This window comes from Periplaneta americana, chromosome 11, assembly GCF_040183065.1.
Source record: "Periplaneta americana isolate PAMFEO1 chromosome 11, P.americana_PAMFEO1_priV1, whole genome shotgun sequence".
Lineage (NCBI taxonomy): Eukaryota > Metazoa > Arthropoda > Insecta > Blattodea > Blattidae > Periplaneta > Periplaneta americana.
This window is the reverse complement of record NC_091127.1, coordinates 126199427-126215778: the sequence shown is the minus strand read 5'-3', so window position 1 is coordinate 126215778 and position 16352 is coordinate 126199427. Positions and strand designations below refer to the sequence as shown.

The following is a 16352-nucleotide window of genomic DNA, read 5'->3' as shown; positions in this document are numbered from 1 at the left end:
GCAAAGCTTAAGACAAAGTACTCAGGGATGGTCAACGCCCAAAGAGAGGGTCAACACCTAGACACACCCAGATTAGGGGCAGATACCTAGAGAACTTAACAGTCAGAAAAGTGCTACTCTGTCCTTATGAGGAAAATAAATTTGAAATTGCCTGTCTGGAATCAAACTCGGCACCGGCGGATTTGTAGCTGCAAGTTCTATGACTTGAACAGAATAAGTAAAGAATGCCTACTCCATTACGATTACAGCAACTGTATTTGCATATTTATATTTCGTATACATTTCAATAAACTTTTTGGCCTGTTCATTCACTAGGTAGGCCTACATAATTCGAAACCCTTTATCCACATTTAATAGATTTCTGTACATATTTTAGTACATTTTTGTGTATATTTGCATTCATAATAAGTTACATGTCAACACTTCAGTAGCAATTGCGTTCTTATTTTAGTATCAAATTCCATAGTGCAGGATGTCCGAGGGCAAGATTTACATTTCAAGCAATAACGAAGACACATTTATGGAATCTAATTAGAAATATATGCTTGCAGAAGTTCACTGAAAGCACTCCACCAGTTCAGCTATGATTACATACTTCATTAACACATAGCCTAATTATTAGAAGCTGGTGGAAAATTAAGCGTGACCATTAACAGTGACAGCGAAAAAAAAAAATCTTGTAAAAAGTAACTGCGAAGTCATCTACACGTACTTCATTCATTTTTCACTATCTGCGAATTAAACTTTTTTCTTTTGCCGTTTTATGTTCGCGTTTGAAACTACATCCAGTAGATAAAAAATAAAAATCAACAATAAATATTGACAGGGATATTAAAAATTGGTATTGTTAATTAGTAGACCGCAGAGCTTCATGGAATTGCATGTTTTTATTGATTTCCCGATCATGATTTTTACGTTCGAATGAAGACAATTTTATTTTGCATAAATGCATATGTATTTTTATTTTGTATATTTAAATGCATATATTAACATCTTTCCTTGTTTTGCCCGATTTATTATTTAATTTCAAAAATTTCTCTCTGATAAAAATAAGAATGATTTCCAATATAAAAAATATATCAGAAATAAAATTATTTAATTACTGTTGAGGACATGAAATTACTGCGGCGATAATGGATACTTTTCCCTATAATACTGTCCGGGAACGGAAACGAGAACGGAATTATTGTTAAAATAAATGTATTTAAATGTGTGCATTCACAATTTAACGAGAAGTTTGCCGGAGCACGGGAACGGGAACGTGAAAATTAATATTGTGAATGCTCACATTTAAATATATTTATTTTAACAATATTTCCGTTCTCGTTGTCGTTTCCGTTCTCGGTTTATTTGAACCAGCCTTAAGTGTAATTTTTCAGGAGCTAGAGCGAAAATACACGTCACCTAGATGTCATTCAGACTTTTATCACTTTTTACTCTGATTTCTAGAACCAAAAAGTGATGTACTCGAATTTAGACATCTATTAAAGTCACGTATTGTTGAGGTCTGGAACTGCTGCGAAGACAAAATATGTTGCTAGCGCGTTCTGATTTCATAGAAACAAAACAATGTATTTAAACACCCGCAACGATGAAGTCTCGTGGAGTGTAAATCTTCATTTCAACAAGTTTTACGAGTACTGCACAATCAAGCGAAGAACCAGTACATGATCGATCTGCTTACAAGTTTAACCGCCGACATGCCGAAAGAAAAAGTAGCAGAAAAGATTTATTGAAGAAGTAGGTTTTGCAGAGCAATAAAGACTGAAGCACTCTCTTAGACATTTCAGGATTGGATCACTTCTGTTGCGGCCATATTGCGCTGTATAAAAGTTTGCTCATCTTCGATTGTAAACCATGTCCTTCGTTATACTTCAAATGAAAAACCGCAGTTTCAAGTCAGGGGAACGTGGAGGCTATGCCATTGGACCGTCACGTGCTATCAACCTCTCGCAAAATGTTGCAGTGAGGATTTCCTACAGCACAAGCAAAATCTGAAGGTGCGCCATCATAATGAAACTAAAGGTTTTGTCTAACTGCAAGTGGCAAGATCAGGTAAATGTTCCGTATTGTATTGACTACCATTTGGTGCTTCGAGTAAATCAGCGTGTAATTATTCTGAACGGACCATCTTTGAGAATATAAATGTATATTTCTTGTTCAATAACATATGTACATAAGTCAGTCTATTTTGGTTTCCATCCCTCTCACAATTCTAAGTTAAGTATAATATATTAAATATTGAATACTTTCAAGTCTTACTTAGAGATCTTGAGTATCAACAAATTAAAAAAAACGCGCGCACGCAAGCGGACAACCCACTTCCTCCGTAACAAGAACACACAAAATAAGGTGAAAATATTGATAAGCCTATCTGTTGTTTTTCAGTAATGCATTAACTTTCCTATACTTCACAAATAAGAAGCAGGGATGAAAAGCTGCTAGCTACAACAGCAGTTTATAATGTTATGCACACAATTCATTCATTGTAGTGGTAAACACGAATAATATGATACAGCTAGCTAAAACAGCGAAGTCTTATGTAAATTTCAATACTGGGGAATACAAACAATTACGTATTCTTTATGTTATGCAAAGAATGTAACTAGGAGTTGTGCATGACTTTTCCTCACGCTATTCCAACCAACAACCAATAAATTGATGCACAGTCCAGTCCATGTCCAATTCTGAAGGGATGACATCACATCACGCCACTGTTTGACAATTCAGAACAGGAAGGGGCTTCCTTCAAGGTTACGGCCATACGTCACAGGACACGTGTTACGTGGGTTATACACGTGATGTCTGCAAGAACCTTCCTCGTTCGCGTCAGCGTTATCAAGAACAACAATGTTTTTCGATACATTGAGTGATTATCTTATGTAAAGTTAGATTTAGTAGTTCAAGTGGAATTTCTTGGCTAATTCAACATCGCTTTGATTCAACTTATCTACATTCAAATTTGATTGAATATACAGATAATTGCGCGAAAAATACAAAAAGTAGTCATTTTTTGCGGTTTCTGAGAACTATACGTCCATCTATTGAGCATGCCATGACCAAAGTCCGAAAACTGTTAAGTCTACAGATGCTTATGATTTGTTTGGTTATTGTTATGGAGATAAAATTACAGAGTTTAGAATCCTTACGAAGACGTGCTGATTTTACGACTCTTTCATAATCTTTATGAAGAGGTTTTTAAAAACCTGGCGTACTTCTGAGCAATTAATAGGCCTATAACATCTTCATAATTTCAAGTTTCTTGTATAAATAACGTTCTAGGGATATAACTTCAGCAAAAAGTATGCTGAACTAAATTATACGAGAAGAATCAGCAGAGAAACACGCCCTTGAAGTTCTAATCATTACAACCGAAAGACCTTGAGAATATGAAGATGCAGGGCAAACTTTGTTTCTAGTTGAGTCTAACGTAATCTTCCTTTTTGTATTAACTAGATTGTTAAAATATTCTTTTAACAGGCAGGAAATAAAATCACACCTGGAATGTGACTCACGAGACAGCTTCGTATTACAGAGTGTGCACCAAGGTCGAGACTTCAACTAGAACTTAATTCCTGACGTCAGAGTGACGTAACTCCAACGTAATAGTCGAGTTTTACTATCGAGTACCGGTAATTAATATAAGCCATCAGGTGATAAGCGGTTCAAATATAGGGCAAGGTCGTGTGGCTCGTGGATATTCAAGGTGAAATTGAGAGCAGTTACATTGTCTGCTTTCGCTGATTTCTCTAACAACATCTTCCTTAATTATCATATTTCTTTTCACTTCTATTGCCTGTTTTACATGTTTAATTACTTATTATTTATATCTATATATTTTAGTTCCTATTCTATTTTAGTTCATATTTTCCTTCGTTTATTTTGCATCTCCTTTCATTCTTTTCCCTGTTTTGATCCTCATTCCTTTTCTTCCTTACGTTCTTTCCTCTTTTCATTTTCTTCTTTTTTACAGTTTCTATATTTATTTTTCTTCCGCCATGTAACTCGTTTCTTATTTTTATTTGTTATCTTTTTTCTAGTTATCTCGTTCTCTTTTATTCTTTTTTCCTTTCTTCCTCTCATTTCTCCTATATTTCTTCTTTGTTTTTCCTTCCTATACATATTTAATTCAGTCTACCTGCCCGTATTTTCTTAATCTTACGTTCTTCTTTTCTTGGCTTTCAACTCACTTCCTTTTCTTTTCATTTCCATATCTCTTTCCTTCCATCCGGTTACTGTCTACCCCCACTCGACCAAATATGTACAGTAGGCGCGAAGGTCGCTTGCCTCTTGCCAATATTTGTTATTTGAAGAGATGTGTCACTTTTTAATATTAGCTCGATAAACCTTTTTGGCGCTTTTAACCACTGTTCTTATTCTGTAAAAAGCAAGGTCAGTTCTGTGTAATTGAAATCCTACTGTAACAGGCAAATTTACGATCATTGGAATTTGTTTAGGTTAACTTTTTCTATTATGTTCCAGTTCGATAATGAGCAATTTACAACCAACCATAATTTTTTTTTTTCGGATGAAACACTAGTCGGAGACGAACTAAAATAATTAGTATGTAAATTTGTATTAAAAAGACTAAAATACGAGTTATTTAAGAATAAAATAAAAATTTATATAAAACAGCAGCTGATAAAGGAGCGAAAAAGTGCTAGGTTTTATTAATTAATTTATTAAATTTACAGTAGATTTTGATTTGTCTTTTGTCAACATAGAGAAAATATCAACCTATACTGTATGTGTGCACGTTTTTTAAATTGGTTTATTTTACGACGCTTTATCAACTGTGATGGTTGACTAGCGTCTGAGTGAAATAATAATGCTAGCGAAATGAGGCTAGGTCTAGCGTCAAAGTTACTCAACATGTGTGTTAAACAATACAAGAGATATTAAGACATGAATATTAAAAGGAAGACAAGTCTAGAGTCATAAGATGACGACAGTCGATTTATAGTTGTGAAAAATATGCTGGGATGAAGTTTCTGAGATTAGAAGCTGTATTTGAATGGATGCTCGCAAAAACAGACTTATCATTGTTTGGTAATAATGGAGAAAAATTGGCTTTTGCATTAATTAAATAAAGAAGATATTATTTCCTTTGCATTAATAGTTTTGTTCTTGCGAGCACCCATTAATTTAGTCTTCCCGAACATCAGAAAAACACTATTACAAAAGAACCACGAAATAAATTTATTACGAATACTAGGCCTACTATGAATTATTGAAAACAGACTTTCAGAAATGGTAAACTACCAACCCAAGGCCAATAATTATTTCTTGATGTAGCAGCGGCTGCAATACTCCATAGAAGAAAAAAAAAAACATTCTCTTATTTATCTTTAGGCTTATAGTATTTTTCGTTAGTAAACAGACAAACAGTGGCATAAAATTTCGCAACAAACTGGATTTGAAGAAAGAACAGACTAATTTTTACATACATTTTGGGATGTCGAGGAATTGGCATTGACGTTATAATTATTATATCAGTCTTGTTCTTTGTGCTGATTTACGTAACATGTAAAGCCAGCTGCGGTTTTAATTTACAAATAATAATAATCTGTAACGGGAGCAAAGACCCCCTGTTATCGCAAGAATTGTATCAGAGTGGCCACGGCCTGCTAAGACGGCGTAGGCCATGTTTTCAGTCGTGAGCCGTATGCCAGTGAACCGGGAGATGACGTCAGTGAATCGAGCGGCTTCTTGCGTTTGCCCATCAGCTTTTCAAACCTAACCGACCTAGCGTTGCCAACTTTTCAAAATAAAAAGAAAAGATTTTATTGACTTTTTAGTGACTCATACTTTCTTAATTTCTATTAAAAAAATTACATATTACAGGATTACATATACAACCATTATACACACAATTTTGAACAACACTTTCATATTTTGAAACTAATTTAGCTTCATTTGGCAATATACTGTCATTCTTTAATACATTGAAAACTCTTTGCACGGCATGTCAAAATTTATAACAATTTGAAATTCTGAATTTATCAGTTCTGGTGAGCATCTATTCCTCACACCAGTCCATTTGTTCTTCATTAAGCCTATTGAAAACACTCGTGCTACAAACACATTCGATCCAGGTATGCTTAGTATGAAACATATGAGTCGGGAAATATCTGGCACTTTCTGCTGAGGTACCAATGTGAAGAATTTGACCCACTTAGACACATTATCATCGTCATCTTTAGCAATACAGTCAGTAAATTATTGTTAAACGCTAATTTACTAACATTATCATCTTCAGCAATACAGAAAAACGTACAACCTGGCAACCTTACGACCGACAGTGACATACACACAATGCAAATAAATTGTAGAAAAGCATTATGTTAAATGTATAATTGATAAACCAGTTTTCATCAACATCTTAAGCCAGATCAGATTACAGCACTGTATTTCAAAACAAATAACATTATCTTTCATAACAATATACACTTAATGTGAAAGTTTTTGTTTTTTGGTGTTTTTAAGAACAAGTAGGCCTATAGGAACTGAACCTGACCTGAGATAAAAACTTTAAAAATTCTGACATTAAAATTCTAGTGTCGCCAAAACAAGGCCACGTTTCTCATCAAGAGCAGATTTTATAATCAGTAAACCTAATAAGTGTAATTATGAAAATACTTCAATTCATGGTAGCCTAAATATCCACATTTCTTCTGGTAGGTGAATTACTCGAGTCTTCTGTACATTGAATATGTAGTATTCGGAAGATAAAATGTTTGAGAAGAGTAATATTTAAAAAATACATTTTCAATTTTATAAGCACGGACATTGTCATTTACAGCCCAAAAACGCTGAATTTATGCTGGTAACTACAGATGAACTACGAGCGAGAATGCAAGACTAACAGCGACCGCAAAGCCGAAAACCAGCACAACAGTATTGTGTAAGCATACGTTCAAAACATCGGGACTTCGGGAGTAATCAACTCTCGAACGTCAAGCAGCCTTGAATCGTCACAGTTGTTTATACCAGACTGAACTTTTATCTGTTTTGGCAACTGTTATATATGTATAAATAATCAAGTAGCCTATTGAAACATTATGTCTACCTTTCAGTGTAGTAATCCGTTCCCCAATCTTTATTTAATTACTAGGCCCTTATTAAAAGTCCAGGATTTTTTTTTTCGTATATTCGAGATCAAGTATACAATCAAGTAAAAAAAACCGCTTTATTTAACGCTATGTTTTATGTTTCTTAGAAATTCAAATTTATTTGAGATTTTTCTTGTATTTATATAACCATAGGTAATATTTGGTAGTAGAATCAAAACATTTTGGTAACTGTGATACTGTTTTTTTTTCTTTTTGTATCAATTAAACATCTCTAATGTTATTTCAATTATATACTGTATGTTATTCAAAGTTACAAAATCTTTCCACGTCGACCAAATGCTATTTCGAGAATGGCAAGCGAGACTCGAAGTGCACAAGAGTTACGAGATGAGGCTCGAAAGACAAGTGCAACGAACACAGCAACATCCTTGCACTAATGCTCCTGTGTTGCAAAGAATAACATATACGTGATCCGAAATTCACCTAACGTGTTGAATTATTATATTATCTTCTTCTTCTTCTTCTTCTTCTTCTTCTTCTTCTTCTTCTTCTTCTCTTTTCGATTGGTTATGCAGGTTTGGTTCAAATTCTACAGGAGCAGGTTCTGAGGATAGCAACAATTTCAAATAGTAGACCTTCTACGTGTATTTTATAACCAGTCTTTCCTCCAATGAGTTATATAAATAGACTTCTTCATCATCATCATCATCATCACTTATGTTGCTCTTCCCTACATTACATGAATCCTCAATATCCCTTGACGGAGATTATATCATACATCATAAAAACAGAATTACGATATCCCTGCTTTTTGTGCCTGTTACAACAACAGATATAAACGGAAGGACAATTCCAGTGACTTCCTTATTGCCAATTTCCTGTTTACACAACTCCAAAACTTTGAAGACAACATCCTTTTCAGTATCGCACAAAACTTCAAGGCTACTCTTATTTCAAGAGATTATCTTCATTTTTAAATTAAGGTTATGTATGTATGTATGTATGTATGTATGTATGTATGTATGTATGTATGTATGTATGTATGTATGTATGTATGTATGTATGTATGTATGTATGTATGTATGTATGTATGTATGTATTCATCACAAAGTCACTCTAAACATTATCTTCAGTATAGGGTTGTTGTTTAGTCAATTGTCCGAAGACAAAAAGTTGGTAATATTGTGATACGAGTAACATTGTGATAGTTCTTTTTAAGAATTCATTACAATTTTACTGAGCGAGAGAAAGACCGGTTTTGTGCAGAAACTTGCTCACGAACATTCCCTTAATACGTTGACGCAAAAAACCGATCTTCCTCTCGCTCAGTAAAATTGTAATAAATTCTCAAAATAACTAGCACAATATTACTCATAACACAATATTACCAACCTTATCCTACCCAAAAACACAGAACAACTATGGTTCAATTATGGCAGTGAAGTCCTTCAGTAAGGAGATTGACCGTGTTTAATCAACTTGGCGACCTCTGACCAATCCTTGTGAATTCCAACGATAACAGCTTCTTCTTTGACTTGTTGAACTGGTTATACTGGTCTCAAGGTGAAAACGGAATGAATTAAGAACTGAAGACAGACTAGTTTTATGCTACTTACCAAGTTTTTAAGCAAACGTGTATAATCAGTGTCAAACTACTGTGTAAGGCATAAAATAATAATTTCTCCAATTTTTTAAGCAGTCATATTTAATTCGTTTTAATTAAAGCTGAACTGATGTACAGTATATGAATTTTATCATTATGTTATTCTCAACTTTGACTCTATATTTATTTATTGCAGAAAATAACTGAAACACTAAAATGCTGTATTTACAATTAGGTTACAGACTTTTCCGTTGTTTTAAATTACAAATTTTCAAATTTAACCAGATACAGATTTTATAAAATAAAACTTACTTAGAGGCATTTAAGTTCATGTAAATGTTTGGAAATTTGATGTATACTTTACAGAACGTAAACGACGTGTTAAGTTTTTTTCATTAATTTTTATAGTTTAAAAATATTTCATATTTTCAATGTTTTAATTAAATTTTACCGTTTCTATTATATTAGTTTTTTTTTCAAATGTATTACATATTTTTCAATGTATTTGTGACGAAGTATATTACTGTATGTCTAATGGCCTAATAAATTGAATTGACGTTGTGGTAGTAATGGGAATGGAAAGAAATGTAGAAGAATGAAAACTGGGACTCGGAACATTACAATTTCAAATGAAACAATCTGTATTATGGACACAACGTTAGCATATACACGTATAAAGAACTTAAGTGTCAGCATTCGTTCAAAAGTCTATGGTTTTAAGTGGAATTTGTGGTAGATAGAGATTGTGACAAAGCAAAGACTCCTCGTCTCCTGCCATCATTCTATTATTTCTCTATTATTAAAAAATAATACATATCACCAGGAACGTACACAAAGGGGGTTACTGGGTTTGAACGCCTTCCCCTTGAACTAAAAAAATGCATATATTCCAAGATATTTTATTGTTTTCATGGATTTTTTCTGTTATGTAAAATAAAGTGTCTTACCTATCATATACAAATGACTGTTGACTAAATATATATATATATATATATAATTATTATGTAAGTGTATTAATGACACAAGCATTATTATTATACAAGTTAAAATTTGTTAAAAATTGGATGGCTGTGAAAAAAAATAACGTTTCAAAGATTTTATAAGGATATTCATGAATATTTTCTATTCGAACATAGTATATTACCTATTAATAAATATACCGTAACATAATAATAATAATAATAATAATAATAATAATAATACACAAAATTTAAAATACCGATACTGTAAATTGTAAACAATTTTAATAATGACACCCCCCCCCTTAACAAAATTCTGCGTACGCCACTGCATATCACCACTCCTTGGGCCTCGAGTCATCTCAGAATTTTAAAACTTATATTACTCACGTAATTACAACTATATATTAATAACTAATTTTCAATAAATTCAGTAAGGAAATAATATGAGCATTGAGAAGAATAAACAACAGAAATAAATATAGCTGAAAAGAAAAAATACGAAAATATTAGATAGGCCTATAGTTCTAAGTCAAAACCATCCTGCTAAATAATAATTAGCAATATAATTTTATTAACCGCAAAATTAAATTAAGGAGGACTTGTTAAACTATTCAAAGCACCAATATTAAGACTATTGAGGAAAAATGTATATAGGGCCTATATTGCTAAATGTACGGAAATAAATTTTTGTTTTGTCAATCACTAATTATTGTATAAATTTCATTTTCTTAAGTTTTAAATTTATTCTGTGATAACGTTCGTAAGCATGTTGCATGAGAAGTTACCTAAAAACTATAATACATAGGTTAATAAAATCGACATTTAATGGATTTACTTAAACTCTCAAGACCTTAATAGTTTGTGCTGATTAAGGGGACACTCAACTATATTTTGGAACTTTTTTCCTATTTGACCAATGTTTTTCATATTTGGGGAAAAAGTTTAATATATACATGGAAAGTAACATGCAAAATCTCAGCTCATTAGATCCAATACTTTTCAAAATAAAAAAATATTTCAATTTTTAATCAATCGTTAATTGAAATATCACTTTTAATTATCATTTTTTATTTTTTGGCTTTGTGCATTTGACTGTGACTTCTCAATGAATAGGGGAAGAATTCTGCGTATTGATTTAGTTCTGTCACGTAAATTAGTGTAGAAATTTAATTTTTCATTTCTATGACACTTTTTCTCCAATTTTTAAGTTGAGTGTCCCCTTAAAGGTATGATGTTTGTTTGAATGGGTTAATTTGATGTTGGGAATGGCAAATAAATTAATACATCTTTTTAGTTGATCTTCAAAGGTTTCTCAGTACTTGAACTCTTCGCTGGGGAATTCTGGTTATTTGCCAGAAGTCTTTGACATGTGTATCTGAAAGACACGCGCGAGTAGAGCATCATGAAGCTGGTAAACATATCCACACAGATAATTGATAAAAGGCCACTAACATTAATTACGTATTTTTAATTTACGATATCAGAGTAAAAAAAAATGCGCGCGCCGCTGATTTGTTTTGTAAAACTGTACAGCCTAGCTGCTGATTGCATAGAAGTTACCCAGTTTTATGTATCAGCTGATTACAGTGGCCTGCAAGATGTGGAGGAGCGGTTGCCATCAACTTTACACTTCTTGAACTCTATTTTTCTTCTTCCTAGCTAGCATATCGATGGCTAAGAAGTGTACCTCGTATCTGTAAATTTGCTAGTGAAAAAAAAAAAAAACTGTTTTAAAATTAATTTTTCTCAAAATAGACAAACCTTTCATAGCCTATGTGCTTTTGCTCTTTTACTCGAGAACAAAATATTAGTTAACTGTCCAATTTTATAAACGTAATAATAATAACAACGTAGTTTTGCTAAATAACAATATACAATGCTTAATATCAAAGACGGACATCTGACCTCAATCGAAATTTAGATAGCTGTGGTTTTTTATACAATTTTTCATGTTCTTTGCAGTTGTAGTGAAACCATATACAAACTCTAACACTACATTTATAAAATAAATTGTGTTAAATATTACAAAGAACACTGTGAATTAAAAAATTGCCTCTAGATCAAAACTATGGCGACGACAGATGTCCGTCTTTGATATTAAACTACTCAATAGTTAAACTAGGCTAAATGACCATTTCTGTGGATACGTGATATCACTTCTTAGCTATCGATATAGTAGGCCTACGCATATAGTGACGAGCATCGTATATTGTATATATAGACAACTGTTTGTTTTTCGGGAGAGAGTCAAATTTTATCTCCCTTCCTTAAGGACTGAATGTGTGTTGCCGTCTTGCATTCGTCTCATGCTGGTTTAAGCGGTGGCCTCGCGCCATGCAGACCACATAACAAGGGAGTACCATCAATAGTGAATTATTTTCATTGTTACCTAGTTCATAAATGCTCTCATAAGTGGTAATACAGTTTCTAAATTGCAAATGAAGAGAACCCAGTTTCAATTCCTGGCAGGAAAGTGGACATGAAGAGTTACGCCCTTGGTATTGTAACAATATTTTGTTTACTTTAATAATAATAATAATAATAATAATAATAATAATGATGATTTATTTTAGCTGGCAGAGTTAAGGCCGTGAGGCCTTCTCTTCCACTCAACGAGCAAAAAGTGTATATACATATGCATGAACTTACAAAAAATTCAACAATTTGATTTAGATGAGAGTTACATGTATACAAGAGTTATTTACGAATTAAACAACAAAATATTATGAACTATTAATTAAACACTGAAATAAACTGTGTAGCAGAATTAAACTAAAATAATAGAATGTTAATATATTTCAAATGATATTAGATAATAGAAAGAGATTATTATGAGACAATTTTGAAAATACAGCACAATCAGGATGATGTCTAAAGAAAAAAGTAACAGTGTAGTCAGTGATAGTTTAAATCAGTATGATTGGAGTGAAATGCTAATAAGATTATCTTTTAAGCTGTTCTTAAAGGTGTTTGTTGTCTTGCAGCCCCTAATACTTTGTGACAAGGAATTCCATTGACGCGAGGTGGATATTGTAAAAGATGAGGAATAACAAGATGTTCTATGAAGAGGTATATTCAGCGTGCCACAGATAAGTGATCTGGTATTTACGTCGTGGTTGGAGTATAGATAAGAGAAACGAGACGAAAGGTAATTTCATAAGAGGCACAGTAAATTAGTGAAACAAATATGCCTGCACATTCATTATTGTAATAGGCCTACTGTATATTAGCACATTAGACTGAGTCACTGGGCGGGTTCATTACGCTCCTATGCTGTCATCGTTAGCATGAGCGTCCTTTGAAGGACTCCAGAAGATCAAGGCTACTGCGCACAGCATTGTAAACAGTGACGCATCGTAAGATAATCTTTTTCAATGCTTTGACGAACTTACGGACATCGTAACAATTTTTTGTAGGATGCAAATAATCCACACTTATCAAATCTTGGAAATATGATGGATAAAATTCATCATTTGCCTTCAAGGATTATACTCTTTGAACTATGCCGTCCTCTCACCCGTGAGAATAAAAATCAAAATGAACATAATAACACGTATAATCATTATAATGCCACGACTATGCATAAAAACTGTTTACTAATAGGGAGCCTCACTAATGATTTACATTCATTGCATTACATGTAAGCCATTTATTAAGTTCATATTTTTCACAACTTTTAGTTATCCGGCAATCCGGACTGAACACTGACTACTTGTGTCTGTTTTACTCAGTATGAAATTAGGCAACAAGCGATGTTTCAATCAATTGGCACGCGACGAATAAACAAGATAAATAATGATGACACAGTGTTGCCTATAAATAATAAACTATTACCAACTTGGATGCAAGACATTAGTAGGTCTAAGCTACAGAAATCAGAACCCATATTTTCTAATAAAGTTATGATTATCCAGACATAAGATTAGGTCAGCTTTGTAGTAGCTGTAACAATAAATAATTCTCTCGAATGTTAAAGTTCTTTAAAGATGGGTACCGACAGGAAAATACGAAAAATACGGTTTTTTAAAAGATCACTGCGGTAAAAGTACGTACAAAAATCCGTTATTAAAAAAAAAAATCACTGATGAATAAGGCGCACAGGTTTAACACGTTGCACGAAAGTCACTGTAGTGATTTCTGTTTCCGTCTACAGCATGAAAATGTAGCCTATCTGCTGATGGCCTGTACTGGCCTAAATGGAGGACCACAGTCTTTCCAACCGAACGTCATAGAAGTCGCACTATGTCCTTCATAGTCTGAAAAAATATTAGACTAATAAATATGGGTTATAGAACTTATACAATATAAACTAGCATGGCTCTAATTTACTTACAAAACTTAAATTATCCATGTGGGATAAATACCATTTGTCTTAATTCTGTATATCTTAGGTACAAAACGGCAATAGACCTATGTGATTAATATACTCTGTACATTCAACTCAATCACTTGCATATTCATTGAGTGTAACTTCTAAGACTTATATTATTTTTTAATTATTATTTAATATGTTTGCATTATTTTACTCAACTTGTGCTTGTATTATTATACCAATTTTTGAGTGTTCTTTAAATATTAGTCTGTAATCATTAACGTGTATTACTGCAACCTGTATCAGCTTCTTTTGTTTCTGGCTAAGTGGAAGAGAAGGCCTGATGGTCTTAACTTTGCCGAAATAAATAAATAAATAATAATAATAATAATAATAATAATAATAATAATAATAATAATAATAATAATAATAATATCTCTGAAAACTTATATAATTTAAACGTATGCATGTTGGCCTACACAAAGTAGGCCTACATAAATTGTCCGGACCTTGGCAAAACAGTCGACTAGGAATAAGACAATGGAAATATAATCATTAAATCCTACAGTTTGTTCGTAATACGTGTAGTAGGCCTACTGTACTTGCTAAATTTAGGGCTATATACTGTATAGTAAATTTTAACAACAATGATACATTCGTACAGGTAAAATTTTATGTGACTGAACTTTGTAATTCACAAATTTCGGAATGTGTATGAATGAAGAATAGACACAAACACAACTCCTAAAATTTACTATGTAGGCATATAGGCGTATTTTATGAAGAAGTAATGTTCGTCCCTTATAACGAATTTCGTATTACTGAATGATAAGAAGGAAGTAACCGCCCCTAATGAATTATGGCAGGGGGTGGGTCTCCCTCGATTTGTACTTCTTTCCTATTCGTCCACTGTGAATGTATCTCAAGAGAACGGACGAAATAATTCGTGGACAGCAGACGATTCCCGTGCTAGAATGAATGACAGCCGTGACCTACATCCGGCGTGTTGCTACCACATGGTCGACAGGCTCTCTCTTTATAAGCAAGAATTATTTCTAAACAAGATTAAAACAAATGACTCTCCATTACATCAAAGAAATTCATGTATTACTATGTTTTATGCACACACGTCTGAATTCATTAAACCAAATATATACAGTACTAAATAAATATTAGTTTTACTAGGCAAAGTGGTAAACAAGTTCAACTATTTACAGAAATAATCATTTACAAATTAATTGTAAGATATTTATAAGTCGAAACAAGAAGCAACACAACAAATACATTTTATACACAACGAATCTACTGTCACATTGTACTAACCTAGAGGCAAATCGCACAGAAGACTGCATGCTGCTATGGCCCCAGCTGAAGCTCCAGATACTTTGTCCAGAACAAGATGAGGTGCGTATTTTTTGAAGCAACCAGCCACACCAACGTGATATATTCCCAAAAATCCACAACCAGCAAATGACAGATTCATGTTGGTTCCCTGTGTATTTCACTGGAGGTTATAATGTCAATATTCACTATTCTGCCTAATCACAACAAACTAATATTACATATGTATTCAACAAAGGTTTCACTGTGAATTGGACTTCTGTATTTGTCACCTTCCTCTTCTCGTCCTCCGGTCTTACTGTGAAATTCTACATCCAACCTAATGTTTTTGCTCGTCTTCATTGATAAGAAATAAATAAAATGCAGGATTTGTTCCCACCTCATATGACGTTTCACTACGCAACACTGATGATTGGCTAGACGTAAGTGGTGTGGTAGTGGCGTTCCGCCCACATGCGACAGAAGCGCTCCTGCTGACGTACTGAATAGTATGTTCCCTTGGCTAAGTCGGTATTGCAGTTCCTCTGAAGAACAACTCTTCTAGAAGAAATAAAATGTGTCTGGAATTTGAGAAAACTAAAAAATAAGGGTTTCCACAATACGAGTAAGTTGGTATAATTTTACGATCTAATGTTATAATTTACAGTCCGAAAGAAACATCAACTTATTCACATAGCTAATCAATGTAGTTACTCTTTACACCACTAGAGGATTCCAGAAGTTCGAGATTAACAGAGCAGTGTGGAGATTAATATTCTAGTTGAGGAAAGGACACATCCACGAACGAACGAGAGATGTATGGGTTTGGCGGTACGGGTATAGTTGGACCTGTTATCAGAAAATTCGTTCGTAGATTCTAGCGTAAAACGGTAGTAATTTCTAATATTTTTTAATTGCTAATGTTTACGGCAAGTACGTTTCATTATACAATATATTATGAAACAAGTTTTGATTGTTGTAACAGTGGTGTCATTCAGCTGGTTCGCTCGAATCGCTTGTTAAATTTGTCGCAGGTCGTAAAACCGGTTGTTAAAAAATAGTTTAAGGGGTTAGGTACAACT

At 33.2% G+C, this 16352-nt stretch overlaps 1 protein-coding gene across 3 annotated transcripts in view; it reads right to left on the bottom strand.

Annotated features, from left to right (window-relative positions):
* The window catches only part of bmm (brummer), a 46676-nt gene extending 31053 nt beyond the window's left edge, over nucleotides 1–15623 (bottom strand). For 2 of the 3 annotated variants that reach the window (XM_069840018.1, XM_069840019.1), the window contains exon 1: nucleotides 15274–15568. In XM_069840018.1, the coding sequence (XP_069696119.1) occupies nucleotides 15274–15433 (160 nt within the window). In that variant the 5' untranslated portion in view covers nucleotides 15434–15568. Of the gene's footprint in view, nucleotides 1–15273 lie in introns of all 3 variants that reach the window. The other variant, XM_069840020.1, reaches the window with a different exon arrangement.
* Nucleotides 15624–16352: the final 729 nt, after the last annotated feature.